Consider the following 15,564-nt stretch of genomic DNA (forward strand, 5'->3'; position numbering starts at 1 on the left):
GCTGAGAGCGCTATCTAGCGGGAGAAGCTGGTCCTGCCCCTTCCGTGGCCACTCCTCAGCTGGCTTCCGCCAGGGGCCTGAGTCCCGGAAGCCGGAAGTGCTGCACCTGAGGACAGAGGCATGGGCCCAGTTGGCTGCAAGGTTCTGTTGCTGCTTTTGCTGGGTGAGCCCCAGGGGCAGAGCCAAGAGAGGAGAAAAGCAGAGTTTTCGCCTCAAGAAGGCATCATATGATAACATATGAGAGTTACTTGTGAGTGGCATCATCCAAGAAACTCTCGCCACTGGTATAATGTCCGTGGTTCGATAAAGCAGTAAACAAAACTGAGGTCCTTGCCTTCATGGGTCTTATAGTCAGTGCACGTATTGAAAATGTAAATTATAAAGCATATCAATGGGTAGTAATGTTATGAAAGAAAATGGGCACCTAAAGTAGGGACAATATAGGCCTGTAATCCTAACATTCAGAAGATCTGTTTGAGGCCAGACTGGGCTACATTTGGGAATTCTAGGCTGACCTAGCCTACATAACACAAAAGAACAAAAAAACGGTAACAGGTAAGTTAGTATAAAGTGGCCTCTCCAAGAGGAATAATTTGAACAGATACTTGAAAGAAACGGTAATGGCTCAGTGATGGAACACATGGCTAATGCCTTCCAGTCCCAGCAGCACAAGGGGTCTCCCAGGAACCATTCCAAGGGACTCACCTGGCTGGGGACATGAAGGAATGAGGAAAGGACAAACACACATACACAGACACACAGAAAAGCTGGGGTTGGGTGACAGGAGCTGCAGCAGCTCAGAAGCTCAGCGTGTTTATATATATAGCTGAGTAAAAAGGTGGACTTATTACATACCTGTGAACAAAGAGGCAGCGTGTAGAGTATAAAGCTGGATTAAGGAGGCAGGTTGTCTTTGTTGGGGAACATTCTTCAGGCCATAAATCTGGTGGGAGAAAGCTACAGTGGACATTTTCTGCCCATACTATCAACACTCACATATGAATCAGAGGAAGGTTTGCCATCCCTCTGAGCCTTACCTCAAGATGTGAGGGGCTCTGCCATTTTCCCACAGTCTGAGGCTATTTGATGAGGCTATGTCCATGTCAAAAAAATATACCTGTGCTCAGGACCATCCCCACTCCCTACAGAGAGGAAGACTTCATGGAAATGAGCAACATAGAAAAGACCCAGGCCTGGGGAAACTGCACTTCAGGCAGAGGAAACTAGAGGCACTTCTGGCATAAGTAATTTGTTCAGTTAATTCTCTGGCCCACAACTGATTAAAACAAGGGCATGCTATCAGTAGCAAAGAGGTAAGCCATAGCACAAAAGCTACATATGTTTTGTAAAATGACAATTCAGTTAAAGAAAACAACATAAAAATAAGAAGCCTATACATCTCAAAAGCATGTCAGGGCACCACTGTGAGCATTGATGCCCTGACAATGACACTGAATCACCAAGTAAAAGGTAAGCCTCAGCTGCCATAGGCAGGTAGGTACATTAACTATCAAGAGGCCTGCTCACTGGCAGATAATTGTACATTTTAGTCTTACTACCAATCGGGAAAGCTTTCTGTTCAGTGAGTTTAATATAAGATGTTTTCTTGTGTATTAATGGATGATATGGTATGTTTTCTGTAGGGGCTTACCAAGGCTCTTTTGCCAAAAAGAAAAACTTGCAATCAGGTGAGTAGCTCTCATGCTGGTTTAGACTGCTGGGTCTGAAACTGGAATTAGGGGGTTAGGGAGGGGGGCTAGAGGCATGGCTTGCTGGTTAGGATCATGAACTTCTCTTCCAGAGGTCCTAAGTTCAATTCCCATCACCCATATGGTGGCTTACAACTGTCTGTAACTGTAGTTCCATGGGACGCCCTCTTCTGGTGTGCAGACAAAACATTCATACAAATAAAGTATCTAAATAATGAAGTATTTTTAAAAATGGAATTGGAAAGGGTAAGGAGTCTTAGGGAGGGCTTGGATCCTAAAAAAGGATGAGATGGGAATTTGGGGACAATGAGAAAATGGAGGAACTTCAATCTGCACAGTTCCCCTGCTCTTCTTTGTCTAGTATGTGGACGACCTGTATACTCTGGACGCATTGTGGGGGGCCAAAGTGCGGCTCCAGGGCGCTGGCCCTGGCAGGTCAGCCTGCGGTTTGACTACACCCACACTTGTGGAGGTTCTCTCATCAGTGACCACTGGGTACTGACGGCAGCACACTGCATAAAAACGTGAGTTATAGCTGGGAGCTAACACACAGAGGCTTCTGGGAAATGTTTGTGTGGTGTCATGGGAACCTGGAGACCAGTGCCAGCCTTCAGATCTGTGGGGCAGCAGGGAGCTCTACGTCACCTTGAGTGAATGGAACAGGGCGAGACAGTTCCCTTCCTTTGTGTCAGCTTACTTCTGAAGCACAGGTCAGGGGTTTGTCTTGAGCTTTCAGGGCTCACAAGCATAATCTGAGCTTTCTCAGAGACACTGTGTGAAAACAAGTTGTTGTGTGGTGAGCACCACATGAAACTGGTTCCTCACAAAGATTCCGGCTCAAGTAAGTGAACTGGAAACAGATTCAGTCAAGCCTGGGATGAGTGCAAGCCCACTCTGATTGGAGCAGCTTGAGAGACCCTGAGAAGAAGACGATGGGTCACATCTGACCCCTGACTCAAAGAATCTGAGATACAACTATTTTTTCATTTGCACCACAAAACACTGTTGTAGCAACTAATTGTGCAACAACAGATAATTAATATGCATAGAGCTCAAAATAACAGGCTTTTTATTAACAACTGTGAAAACTCAGGAAAATGGTGGAGTGACTTCAAAATGCTGAGGTTTTCTTCCGAGGACAGAATTGTATAGTCTACCCATATACCCATATACTATGAATCAACAAGATATAAATATAGACATTTACAAACATACAAATTAAAAAAAAATGTTACCACTCACACATATGGGCAGGGAGGAACAGGAAAACATGGATCTAGACAAAATCATAGGCTTTAACACAAGAGAATTCTCAAGAAGATCATAAATATTATAAATGTAAGTCCAAAATGATAGCAGCCAGAGTAGACCAGAACAAGGGGACCGAGGGCCACAGTGGGGTGGGGGTGGTGCTCACAGACTGCCTGACAGGCCTCAACATACTGAGGAGTCTATATTTCTAGCAGAGTTTGGGGGCAAAATGATGGATTTGTGATGGGCGTATAGCAAGCAGAACAAGGCTACATTATTAACTTCAGGAAAAGCAAAGGGTTTAGTGAGAAATACAGTCACAAGATCCAATCTAACAAGCCTACACAGTGATGAGAAAACATTGATCTAACCTTATCGGTTAGGAAGAGGAGTGACAACCAATCAGGGAGAAGCTTGTTTCAGTCACTTTCTATTGCTGTAATAAAGACCACGACCCAAATCGACCCAGCGAGGAAAGGTTGGTTTCAGCTTACAGGTGTTATCCACCATGAAGTAAAGACAAGACAGGAACTTAAGGCAGCAACTGAAGCAGAGATCATGGAGGAACCCTGCCTACTGGTTTGCTCCCCATAGCTAGCTCAGCCTGCATTCTTCTACCACCAAAACCTTAGGGGTGGCACACTACACAGTGGGCTGGGCCCTCCCATATCAATAATCAATTGAGAAAATGCCCTACAGACTTGCCTCCAGACCAGTCTGATGGAGGTATCTTCTCAGTTGAGGTTCTTCTTCCCAGCTGTGTCAAGCTGACAAAAACCTTAGTAGAACAAGGCTAGTCAGAGAGATGTATAAGGAAGCTCAGTGTTCACCTTCTAATTAGGAACTCAAGACACAAAGTGTGTGTGTGTCTGTGTCTGGGGTGGGAGTTGTCAAAAAGGCAAAATAATGTTTCTTAAAAACACTAGAGAAATCATTAAGGGCTGAAAGCTGAAGGTGACTGACTAACACACACACACACACACACACACACACACACACACACAAAACTAGAAGGGGTGAGAGAACAGGGAGAGTATGTAGGGCAAATTCTTGCCACCAGCATATAAGAGGAGACAGGAAGAGAAGCCAGGGCAGGGCACAGAGAGAAGAAAAGGACACAGACTAACCTTAGCTCAAGATTAACTGAGTGTTGGTATCAATCTTTCTTGTTCAGAGTCTTTGGAGTACGAATAGGCAGCTTGTTCTGATCTACTGAAGGCCAACACTCCACTCTGATTTTCCCTCTTAGGACCTGGTACAGTCTTCTACACAGTGTGTGGCTTGGGTCCATTGATAGAGAGTCCTCAAGCACAGGCGAAGAATACTATGTGTCCAGAATTGTCATCCCTGACAAACACCACTATACAGATGGAGATATCGCCCTGCTGAAGCTGTCTTCCCGGGTCACCTTCACGTCTCTCATTCTGCCCATCTGCTTGCCCAATATCTCAAAGCAGCTGACAGCTCCAGCTTCTTGCTGGGTAACTGGATGGGGACAAAATCAGGAAGGTACAGGAGAGATGGGGAGAGAGAGGGTCTTGTGTAGCCTTAAACTTACTCAATGGCCAAAGCTGGCCTTGAACTCATGCCTCTCACATCTCAGCTTCTTGGAACTGGAAATGTCTACACCTGGCTCTACCTAATATTATTCAACTGGATCAAATCAATCTATGAGTTTTCAGATGGAATATCTTTTGACAGTTACACATTCATTGATTCCTGTGTCTTGCCTAGAGGCTGGTTATAACTGACAGAGCAAATGCTAACAATTTAAATACATAATTATCTCTCCTTCAGAGACTATTAAACATGACTTAATGTTTGGAATGTCTAGCTTTCTTTGGTTTGGTGTATGTATGTTAATTTGTTGACAAAATGTATGTCAATACTTTTCAAGGTGAAGTAAAGATGGGACAGGAATTTATCTGGAAGCAGAAAAATGAGAAAGAGCAATTTTAGAATAATTTAGATTACCTACATTTTGACTTAATCAGAAGTTACCTGAATATTCTTTATTTAGAATACTGGCACAAGTGAAAACCCTCAGACAGCAAGAATTCAAATTTATTATCATTTTTTTATTTAGCTATTTCGGATCTTTCCATAAGCAAGTATAGCTGGAAGGTAGCTGGTTCTGACTGCTGTCCTGGTCACTGTGCAGGTTGTTAAAACCTCTCATTCCCGTCTTCCTCTGCAGGCCATTACCCCTCCACCCTCCAGGAGCTTGAAATACCTGTCATTACCAGTGAGGCATGTGAACACCTGTATAACCCAATTGGAGTCTTCCTCCCAAATATGGAGCGGGTCATCAAGGAAGACATGCTCTGTGCTGGTGAGAGCCATTCGAGGAAGGATAGCTGCAAGGTTAGTGTTTGCTCTTGAGGCATTTCTACACACCTTCCTTCTAGATCTTAATGTGGATCTAAGTTGTTTTATCTGTAGTTAACAATACATTACAACCCAAGAAATGATAGTTGGCAATAATTCTTGAGTTATGCTGGGCAAATCAACTGGCCTGTATCAGTATTTAAATTTATTTGTTTTATTTTTAAGATTATAGTTGCATTATTCTCCCCTTTCATTTCCTCCCTCCAAACTGTCTATATCTCTCTGATCTCTCTCAAATTCATAGCCTCCATTCTCATTTCATTGTTGTTATGCATATATAGTCACATGCATACACACACACACACACATCTGCTCCATCTAGATAATATTGCTTGCATGTATATTCTCAGGGCTGACCCTTTGGTATTGGAAAACCAACTGGTGTGCTCTCCCCTGGGGAAGATCACAGCTCCCACTCTCAGCAGTCCTTCCTTGTCTGCAGTTCTCAGTGTAGGGTTGAGGCCTCGTGGGCTTTTCCCATCCACTCTGGCCTGACTATCGTCTTTGTTCAGCTCACATTTATGCAGTCATGTTGGTGAGATTTGATGGGTGCGGCTTCTGACATTACTGAGAGACACAGTCTCACAGCAAAGTCCTCTGGCTCCCACAGACTCTCTGCTTCTCTTCCATAATGTCCCCTAGGTTGTAGGTATGGGAGTTGTACTAAAGATATATCCCTTGGTACTAAACTCCAAGACTCTGTAATCTGAGTAGGTGTGTATTCTGTAATGTTGATTGATGTCAACTTAACTCCTTCAAACATAAGACTAATGACCTAGGCCAGTGGTTTGCAACCTCCCAAGTGCTGTGACCCTGTAATACAGTTCATGTTGTGGTCATCCCCAACCATAAAATTATTTTTTTGTTGCCATTTCATAAATGTAATTTTACTACTGTTATAAATCAAAATGTAAACATCTGATATGCAGGATATCTGATGTGTGACCCCTGAGAAAGGGTCATTTGAGATCCTCTCCCAGCAAAGGGGTTATGACCCTCAGGCTGAGAACTGCTGATGTAGACCAATGTAGCCATTTGTTATCACATTTTTTAAAACCTGTAATTTTTCATAAATATACTGAAGTAAACACACAATTGTCCATGTTTTACTTTTCTTAAGAAAAAGTATATGATGAAATATTATTATTTTAGAGCTGACCATTAGGTATTGGACAACCAATTGGTGTGCTCTCCCCTGGGGAAGATTGTAGGTCCTACTCTTGGCAGTCCTTCCTTGCCTGAAGTTCTCTGTCTAGGGTATATTATTTCATCATATACTTTTCAAATGTCACCTGGAGTCTCCTGATCAACTGTCAGCCATCAGGATTGTGGGTGTTCCTCAATGGTACATACAGACTTGGCTAGCATCCATGTAGTGTATGTTGTGTTGGCCTGCTTGAATCAAGGTGACTGCCCCAACCTTCTTTCTAGCATTTCTCCCTTTGCTTTCTAATTGTTGTGGTAGCTCTTAGCTCTGTCCCCTGATCTCAAATCAGCAAGACTGTGCATTTCTATTTAAGTTCTTGCTACCAGATATGCTAAGGACGGGCCTGTTTTAGAGAAAACCACTTAAAGACAAAGTGCCATTCTTTTTCTTCCAAGGATCAACCCCAGTTTCTGTTGGCTGCTGACCTCTGTTCACTGCCTTCCTAGAGTTGGCTTTTCTATGTCGTCCACAGCAGAGATGCTGTGAGATAAGCATCAAAGAACAGAACACACTCTGAGTGCACACACAACATCTGAGTGCACACACAACATTCTCCAGAACGGAATAGCTGTAAGCTGAGCCTCAGGACAGTTGGGGGATTGAAATCATAAGCAAAGTGGGATCTCTGGTAACAGCAGAATAAAATTAGAAACAAGTAACAGAAAAATATGGATAACTCAGCTCTGTGGAAGTTATTAACATATTCTTAAATAACCAATGAGCCAAAAAAGAAAAAAGAAAAAAGAATCACAACAAAAATTAGGAAATAGCCTGATAGAAATGAAGTAAAGACATATCTTATGGTTGGCGCTAACCCAGTGGTTAGAGAAACTCATAGTTGTAATGTCAGTTTTATAAGCAAGAATATCTCAAGTGAGAACCTGATCTCCACATTTGAGACATTGGGAAAGGAGCCTGGACATGCAATGCAGTGGCACTGACCAGCCCACTCAGTCTGACCTGCAAGGCCCTGGGTTCAGTCTGAGTACTGAAGAAAGGAGGGGCAAGGAAGGGAACAGAGGAAAAGACAGCCACCATTGAGAGGGAGAGAGTGGGGAGAGCACAGTACTGGGGATGCAGGGGGCAAACTAGACCTGGAAAAAAAGCAAAGAAACAGAATTGTATTACTGAAGCGGAGAAAAGAAAGGCAATATAAAAAATTAGCTGGACTGATAAAGCAACAAGCTGATATTAAAACTCCTATGGAAATTCAAGTGACCATAAACAGCCTTTAAAAAGGAAGGGCAAAGTTGGAAGACTCACACTTTCTGATCCCAACGCTTTCTACAAAACAACATAATCAAAACAGAGTAGACAATCATAAGACCAGACACACAAAGTGAGCTGTGAACAGCATTTATGAAACAAAACAGGAGACAAACTCCTAATGGCTGCCAATCATCACTCCACAGCAGAAATGAGCACTTAACAGAAAAAAAAAGACAACAGGAAAAGAGTGGGTGACATACTCCACTGAGTAAGTCTAGCTTTGTGGTGTCAACCTTAATGAGAAGCATCACATTAATTTAACTTTGCTTTTTCATGGTATATCAGATGAACATTTAGAAATGGCTAATGTACATTTTCAAACTCTATGATCCCAGAACTTGAGAATTCCACAGCTGAGGGTTCAGGTCTAGTTCTGAGGACCTCTCCTTCACCCCTGACTGACCCTCCCCTCCCCGTAGGGCTTCTCACTGCTGAGCTCAGACCTTTCTGTCTCCCTTAGGGTGATTCTGGAGGGCCTCTGTCATGTCACATTGACGGTGTCTGGACACAGATAGGTGTGGTAAGCTGGGGTTTGGAATGTGGTAAGGATCTTCCTGGAGTCTACACCAACGTGACCTACTACCAAAAGTGGATCAGTGCCATTATCTCAAGAGCCCCAGGCTGGGCCGGAGACTGTACTCACATAGCTTCCTGTTCCCTACTGTATTACTTTCTCTGGCTCTCCTGGGATGGTCCTGAGCCTTTGGGCCTAGCCTAATACCAAGACAATCCAAGAGCTGACACTGCTGGGGAACTGACGGGATGGGTCGTGTGCAGAGAATAAAGCCTTAGCAGAGAACTCATGAGACAGTTGCTGGGATTCTTTATGTATTTGGTTTGAAGGTTCTTGATTTTCTTATGTTTTAGTAGATGGAATGCAGACAGCTAATAAATAAGGCTACCACTTCTGTGCATGATTTTGGGGTGTTGTTGTTGTCGTCATCCCAGAATAATGTGTCTTATGAGGGAAGAAGATTGCTTCCTATGAATAAATATTTGTGAATATGAGTTAAATTAAAAAAAACTCAAGCCGGGCGGTGGTGGCACACGCTTTTAATCCCAGCACTTGGGAGGCAGAGGCAGGCGGATTTCTGAGTTTGAGAGTTCAAGGCTAGCCTGGTCTACAGAGTGAGCTCCAGGACAGCCAGGGCTACACAGAGAAACCCTGTCTCGAAAAACAAAACAAACAAACAAAAAAAATCAAGATGGTGTAAGGGAACTCCAGAAAGTGTCTATCTTGAACCTTAGCTGCCTCATGGACTTACCTGTTCTGTATGTTTTGCCTCCTCTATCAGTCTTTGTTCCCCTGATAACTATCTTCTAGCCCTGAATCTGTAACAAGGAATGCTTTTGTAAAATTTCAGTCTGTGATTTACTACTGAAAATAGTGTTAAGTGATAACACAGCCCCTGGAAAGCAGAGGACAGCAAGTCTGAGGCCAGCCTGTGCTACGTATGAATCTGAGGCCAACATGGGTTACAAAGCAAGACCCTGTGTAAAAAATGCAAATCAATCAACAAAACAGATAGATGCTATGAGCTGGAGCCCTGAGGTCTTAGGTGTAAATGACCCTAACCTACGGAGGTCCCATAGTGTCCCATAGTGTCCCATACTGTCCGTTTTTTAATACAAGGCTTCAAATGTTCAAACCAAGGAAAAGACCTCTATGCTTAGACTGCAGAGGCTCAGAGCTTAGTCCTGCCTGGACCACGGTCATTATGTTTCTCCTTGATTTTCTGGTGTAATTTCATTTATACACCTTCCAGTCATCTTTTCTTTCTCATTTGACTTGTTTATTGCCATCTGTGCCTTTTATGGTAAATCAACTTCCAAAACCAACTCTTGGTATTTATTTGAGTTCATTAAGCAGGAAGTGAGTATAAAAGCCGGACATGGCACATGCTTAGAATCCCAGCTCCTACCATGATTTACATTCTAAGCTACCCTTCCCTGAAGCTCTTGTTGGCCCTCCTGACCAGAACAAATCTTTATAATAAACGTTTGCACAGTATGGTGGAGCCTTCCTTCAGAGAACTCGACACAGCAATAACCTAGTATTGCTTTATGTAACTGTATAGTTATTGTATCTGTCTTATCAAAATGTAAGGTCTACAAGAGTGAAGGCTTTTGTTTTCGTCTACAACTGTATCCTAGCCTTGCTAACTATCTGAATGAAAAAAAAAAATGGAAAAACACCCAACTTATTTTTGTCATCCCCAAATACCCTGTGAGGATTTGAGTACTCTGTTTACTGAGACAACCCGGACTCTGATATAGTTCTTAGACTCAGGATCCCAGGTGTTAATTAAGTAAAAGGATGAACGGGGGAAATGGTGTTGCTCCTGCCCAGACAACAGAGCAGAGGAGAGACTACCTAAAGCAGGTGAGCAAAAACCTTTCCAGACAAGAACAGAAGCTAAGGCAGCTCTGGATGACACAGCTGAGAGAAAGGACTGAAACAGAGGAGGAAAGAGAGACTACTGCCAAGGACCAGAGTAGAATAGAAAGTACAGGTGTGACCTGAGTCACCAAGCAAAAAGGGCACAGGCCAAGACCATCGAACCACTTCCTCAAAATGGGAAGCGCCTGCTCCACAGCATCTGGCAAAACTTCTCTCACAAACCAGGAACCAAATGGAGCTTAAACCTTTAGCAGGTGCAAAGGCTAGCAAAGGATCTGTCACGTGATGGGCCAGGGCAGGGACAGGAGTCTGATTGAACAGAGATCCTTCCCCTAGGGAAGTCTGAAATGAGTCAGTGTGCATTCAACAGTATCAAGTGCACACCACGTAACAGGCACACAAACAGCAGAACCTGCAGTACACTAACCCTGCCTTCAAGGAGTTTACAGCCTAGTAAGGGAGTGACAATATCAAATGCAAAAGAAACAAACTAAAGCTGCGTACAAGAAAGTCTGGTGGAGAAAAATAAAACCAAAGAGGCAGCAGGTAAGAGGCAGGATTCCACCTACCACGTGCTGTTTTCCTTCTTCTCCTGTTTCCTATCTGCCCCATCCCAGCCAGAGCCCGTCTACACTGGTGATCTGAGAAAGCCACAGCTTGCGTTTACACTGAATTAAAACCAAGCATTAAGACACCCAGCAGGCTCTTCAGCCCATTTCCACCTCATGGCCTTATTGTGTCTGCCCTCCATACCTAAAATACCCTTCCTTTGTACATCTCAATGCACTTATTTCTGTCTGCTGCTCAGAAAAGGAAGCAAAGAATACCAACAAAATACATTAAAAGCACCATAGGAAATAGGTTTTAAAATTAGGGCTTGAGGTGTGGCTCGGTGATAGAACACTTGCCGTGATAAGCAAAGCTCTGTGTCCTATCTCCAACACCAGGAGAGAAAAATTAACAGACAAGGGGTGAATTACACGGCACTGTGAGTTAACTCTCATTAAGGAGGGAAGAGAGAAGTTTATCTTCTGCTTAACTTAAATTTCGACTTCTCTATGATATATTTGGGGCTCACTAAAGATCTGAACAATACTTGTGATTGCATTTCAAAACAAGACTCAAAGTAATTATATACATTTTCTGTTTCAGTTGCTAAAACACAAAATGGAAAGTATAACCCAAAATGTGGGATATGGAACTTGTTAATACATTACTGAAGGGGAAAAAAATCAATAGACATTTGTATTCACAAAACTAAAATGTCAAGCAGTTACTGGGAACTAATGTAGTCAGTGCCATCACACCGACAGAGCAAAGAAGGACATAAACAGGGCATCTTTATTCTCCGCTTTGGGAGGGCTCAATATAGCACTTCTGATTTAAAATCAATTTTAATTTGCAGAATATGTTACTTCTTGGAGTAGCTCATTTCTGTATGTTCTACCTTTAATTTTCAGATGTCTTGAGAAATTTTAATTAAGGTAGGATTTTAACAAATAAAAATTGCTGAAAATATCTAGTCAGCATTTTTCCCTAAAAGTGGGAGGGGCAAGTGTATAGATTGTGATATCCAGATTTTTCTCTTTGTTACCAAGTGCGTCAGGGAATGACCTGGTTTCCCCCCCCCATCTCATTAAGTCATACAGTTGTCCTCCCCCATGTGGGGACATCACAAAATAGAACTGGAAGCCTGCACTCTGCTTCTGTTTCAATGGTGGCACTCCATGTTTTTAGATGCCTTGTTTTGTTGATGCTACTGCGACCTCACTAAGAAGTCTGACAAAATACACTTTATTTACATAATAGAAATGACCCATCTGCAACTTCAGAAAACATACCCTTTCTTCAGGAAGGGGAGGGGGAGACTCAGCTAATCAGAGCTCAGTTTTATTCTCTATCTCCAATGATGGAGAGGAAATAATCAGATGAACAAAAAAGACTAAAATCTTTAATGGAGATCCTAATTGACCTTCAAGATAATTATCTTTAACCAACTTAAAGTCTCTCCGGTGTCTTCTCTGATGTAAGAGTTCACTTCCATCTCCATACGGCTGAAGGGAGGTAATTGAGATCTAGTCCTGTGGCACAATGCATGCCACATGTGACACTTAGCCCACACAGTATTGCACTGTAAATAACTGAGAAGACCCAAGAGTGAAAGGAAGGGGCAGGGAGCCAGCCTGGGGATCCAGGATGCTTAAGACATCCATTCTGCATTTAGTGGAAACTAATGAAAAGGAGAAAACTGGATATAACTGGGTGGTGGCAACAATACAACATCTGCCAGGCTTTGGATGTGATCTGGAAGTAAGTTGGCGTAGAATGGGGAGACAGAGGATGGGAAAGAGAGGAGAGAAATTAAGAACGATTAGGCTCACAGGTCACTGGTCTTATGGTAGTTGTACCATTAAATTAAATGAGGGCCGGGCGGTGGTGGCGCACGCCTTTAGTCCCAACACTTGGGAGGCAGAGACAGGCAGATTTCTGAGTTCGAGGCCAGCCTGGTCTACAGAGTGAGTTCCAGGACAGCCAGGGCTACACAGAGAAACCTTGTCTCGAAAAACCACAAAAACAAATAAATAAATAAATAAGGAAGGAGGAAGAGGAAGAATGGATGTAGTGTGCTATCAAATTAGCCGATGGTATGAATAACACCTCCTGCAAGGATCCCAATGTCCTGATCTTCACAGTCTGTCAGTATGTCTTCACACATAGTTCAAGGGGTTTGCACATAAGATCAGGCATCACTAACTGAGTACATTATCTCGAATTATGTAGGAAACCCTAAGTAAGGACAGGGCTTTTTGACACAGTTAAGGAAGGAGAATCACAGAGATGCTCCTAACACATGGTGACCCAAAAGATGTAGTGGTGATGCAAAAGAACTAGGAATATATTTGGCTCCTAAAATCTAAAAGGTAAAACCATTGCGGTGTACAACTAATCCTGGCATTGTGGAGGCAGAGGCAGGAGGGTCTCTGTGACTTCCAGACCAGCCTAGTCTACAGGGTGAGATTTAGGCCAGCCAGGGCTATACTGTAAGACCCTGTCTCTAAATAAATATAAAGTAAAGACATGCTCTATCTGTACAGCCTACAGATGAAATACAACCTGCCAGACATTCTTTTAAGTTCAGTGAGAGTGATTCTGAACCTTGAGAACTATATACACTCTTAATTTCAGGTTACTTTTAAGCCTTTAATTTGCAAATTGTTACAAAAGCGATAGGAAACTAATGCAGGAATGTTCAGCCTGAAAGACCTTTCAATTATGCATGTATGTGCTACAGCTGAAGAGGAGGAGCAGGGGCAGAGAAATGAGAAAGATTCTGTTCAATTATGGACAATCTTCACACTGCCAACACAATATTAAAAAGTGCACATTCACACACTTTTCTTGTAATTTTCAAAATATTCAAGAACCCTGTGAGCACAGAACCCCAGCAGCGATGACAAACGAGTCTGTTCTGGTGTCATGGGTGCTGCCTCCATAAGGGACATTTAATCTAAAAAAAGAACCATTTTCCTGAAGTCTGGCTATTGAAAGAAAACCAAACATCACTGATGGAACTGGCACGGAAGGTTCAAACCCTTTGTGGCCCCACTGCACACTAACAGTCGCCCACAGCACCCTCACCGTCGACCTTGGCACATCACTGTAGACCAGGACGCCCTCACCGTTGACCAGGGCACCCTTATCATCGACCAGGGCTCCCCACCGTTGTCCTCTGCGCCCTCACTGTTGACCAGGGTACCCTCACCATCACACATGGCACCCCACCGCTGCCCACAGCACCTCACTGTTGCCCTCTGAGCTGGCTTAAGGACTAGGCTGTTGTGCCATGACTTCTTTTGAAATGTTGAAACAAACAGTGCTCATCTTTTAAAGCTAAATGTTTTTAAAATTAGCCTGACCATTAATCTGTGATGTAACAATTATAAAGCTTCCCAGGTGATTAATGTTACTAAAACTCCATATCAATCAATAGTCAAGGTAAAGAGAAATGATAGTGGTTGTTTCATCAATGAACTTTTGTGTCAGTGAGTTTGGAATAAAAAATATTTTGGCTTTGGGAAATTAAAAATTGGTGGAACATCATCAAAGGCAATTATTTGGATTTTAGGAGAAATATCTTATCTCCCTGGGAGTTCAATGAAGTTGTTTTTAATTTGGAGAGGGCTGACATGAAAGACCACAAACAGGGCTGGAGAGATGGCTCAGTTGTTAAGAGCACTGACTGCTCTTCCAGAGGCCCTGAGTTCAATTCCCAGCAAGCACATGGTAGCTTATAACCATCTGTAATGGGATCTAATGCCCTCTTCTGGTGTGTCTGAAGACAGCTGCAGTGTACTCACATACATAACATAAAATAAGTAAATGCCTTCTTTTAAAGAAGTAAAAAAGAGCCGGGCAGTGGTGGCGCACGCCTTCAATCCCAGCACTTGGGAGGCAGAGGCAGGTGGATTTCTGAGTTCGAGGCCAGCCTGGTCTACAGAGTGAGTTCCAGGACAGCCAGGGCTACACAGAGAAACCCTGTCTTGAAAAACAAAAAAACAAAACAAATAAACAAAAAAAAGTAAGAAAGAAAGAAAGGAAGGAAGGAAGGAAGGAAGGAAGGAAGGAAGGGAGAAAGAAAGACAGACCACAAACAAGGAAAATAAATGTACTCTTGTTTCTGAGACTTATAAATCGGTGCCATACAAGGAAAAGGATCTTAACCATTTGAAGAGCCTAGGCCAATAACCAAGTAGTTCTGGGTGGACCTGATCTAAATCATTCATATTGTCACTTTAAACTTCTAAAAACACACTCCATAGTTAGCTTTGAATAAGCAGGTTATGAAAACTAGTATATTCCAAAAGCTCACTGGGCTGTTTTCTAGTTACTTCTTAATCATTGGGAGTTCGCAGACAGCATTGTACAAAGTATTCCAAAAACAGGTTTCTGCCAACAGTTTCAATCTCATCAAACTAGCAAAGCTTACGGAGGCACTGTTGCTTCCTCTGACCATCACTGTTTCTCCTGTAAATGGATTACTGATTATCCACTAAAGATCCCCAAGATTCACAGGGTCTACTGGAGTCGTATGTTAGCAAAAGAAATATGAGATTGAAGCCTGCAAGCTCTAAGCAGAGGCTTTAAATGCTGGCACTGGGATTTCTGTCCACTGTTCTCACACAGTGAGGGGCTGCTCCTTCAGCTAGGAAGAGCAACAGGGTGAGCCTGTGCATACACCTCTCCAGCTGAATACGATGGTGACCTTTAAACCTTGTTGTAACCACTGCATTAGTGACAATTTATGTCAGATTCAGGTGGCTAACAAATAATAATGTATA

The 15,564-nt window shown here is 42.9% G+C and overlaps 2 protein-coding genes across 3 annotated transcripts in view; one reads left to right on the plus strand and one right to left on the minus strand.

Moving 5' to 3' along the window:
• Sh3d19 (SH3 domain containing 19) overlaps positions 1-15,564 on the minus strand; it is a 158,930-nt gene that overhangs the window by 127,381 nt on the left and 15,985 nt on the right. The window lies entirely within an intron of this gene.
• On the plus strand, positions 121-8,552 carry Prss48 (serine protease 48). Its single transcript, XM_028789507.1, has 6 exons — positions 121-163; positions 1,644-1,688; positions 2,071-2,233; positions 4,210-4,469; positions 5,158-5,324; positions 8,285-8,552. The coding sequence occupies exons 1-6, from the start codon at positions 121-123 to the stop codon at positions 8,540-8,542; spliced, it is 936 nt and encodes a 311-aa protein (XP_028645340.1). The 3' UTR covers positions 8,543-8,552.

Source organism: Grammomys surdaster, unplaced genomic scaffold (assembly GCF_004785775.1).
Source record: "Grammomys surdaster isolate TR1022 unplaced genomic scaffold, NIH_TR_1.0 125834, whole genome shotgun sequence".
Taxonomy (NCBI): Eukaryota; Metazoa; Chordata; class Mammalia; order Rodentia; family Muridae; genus Grammomys; species Grammomys surdaster.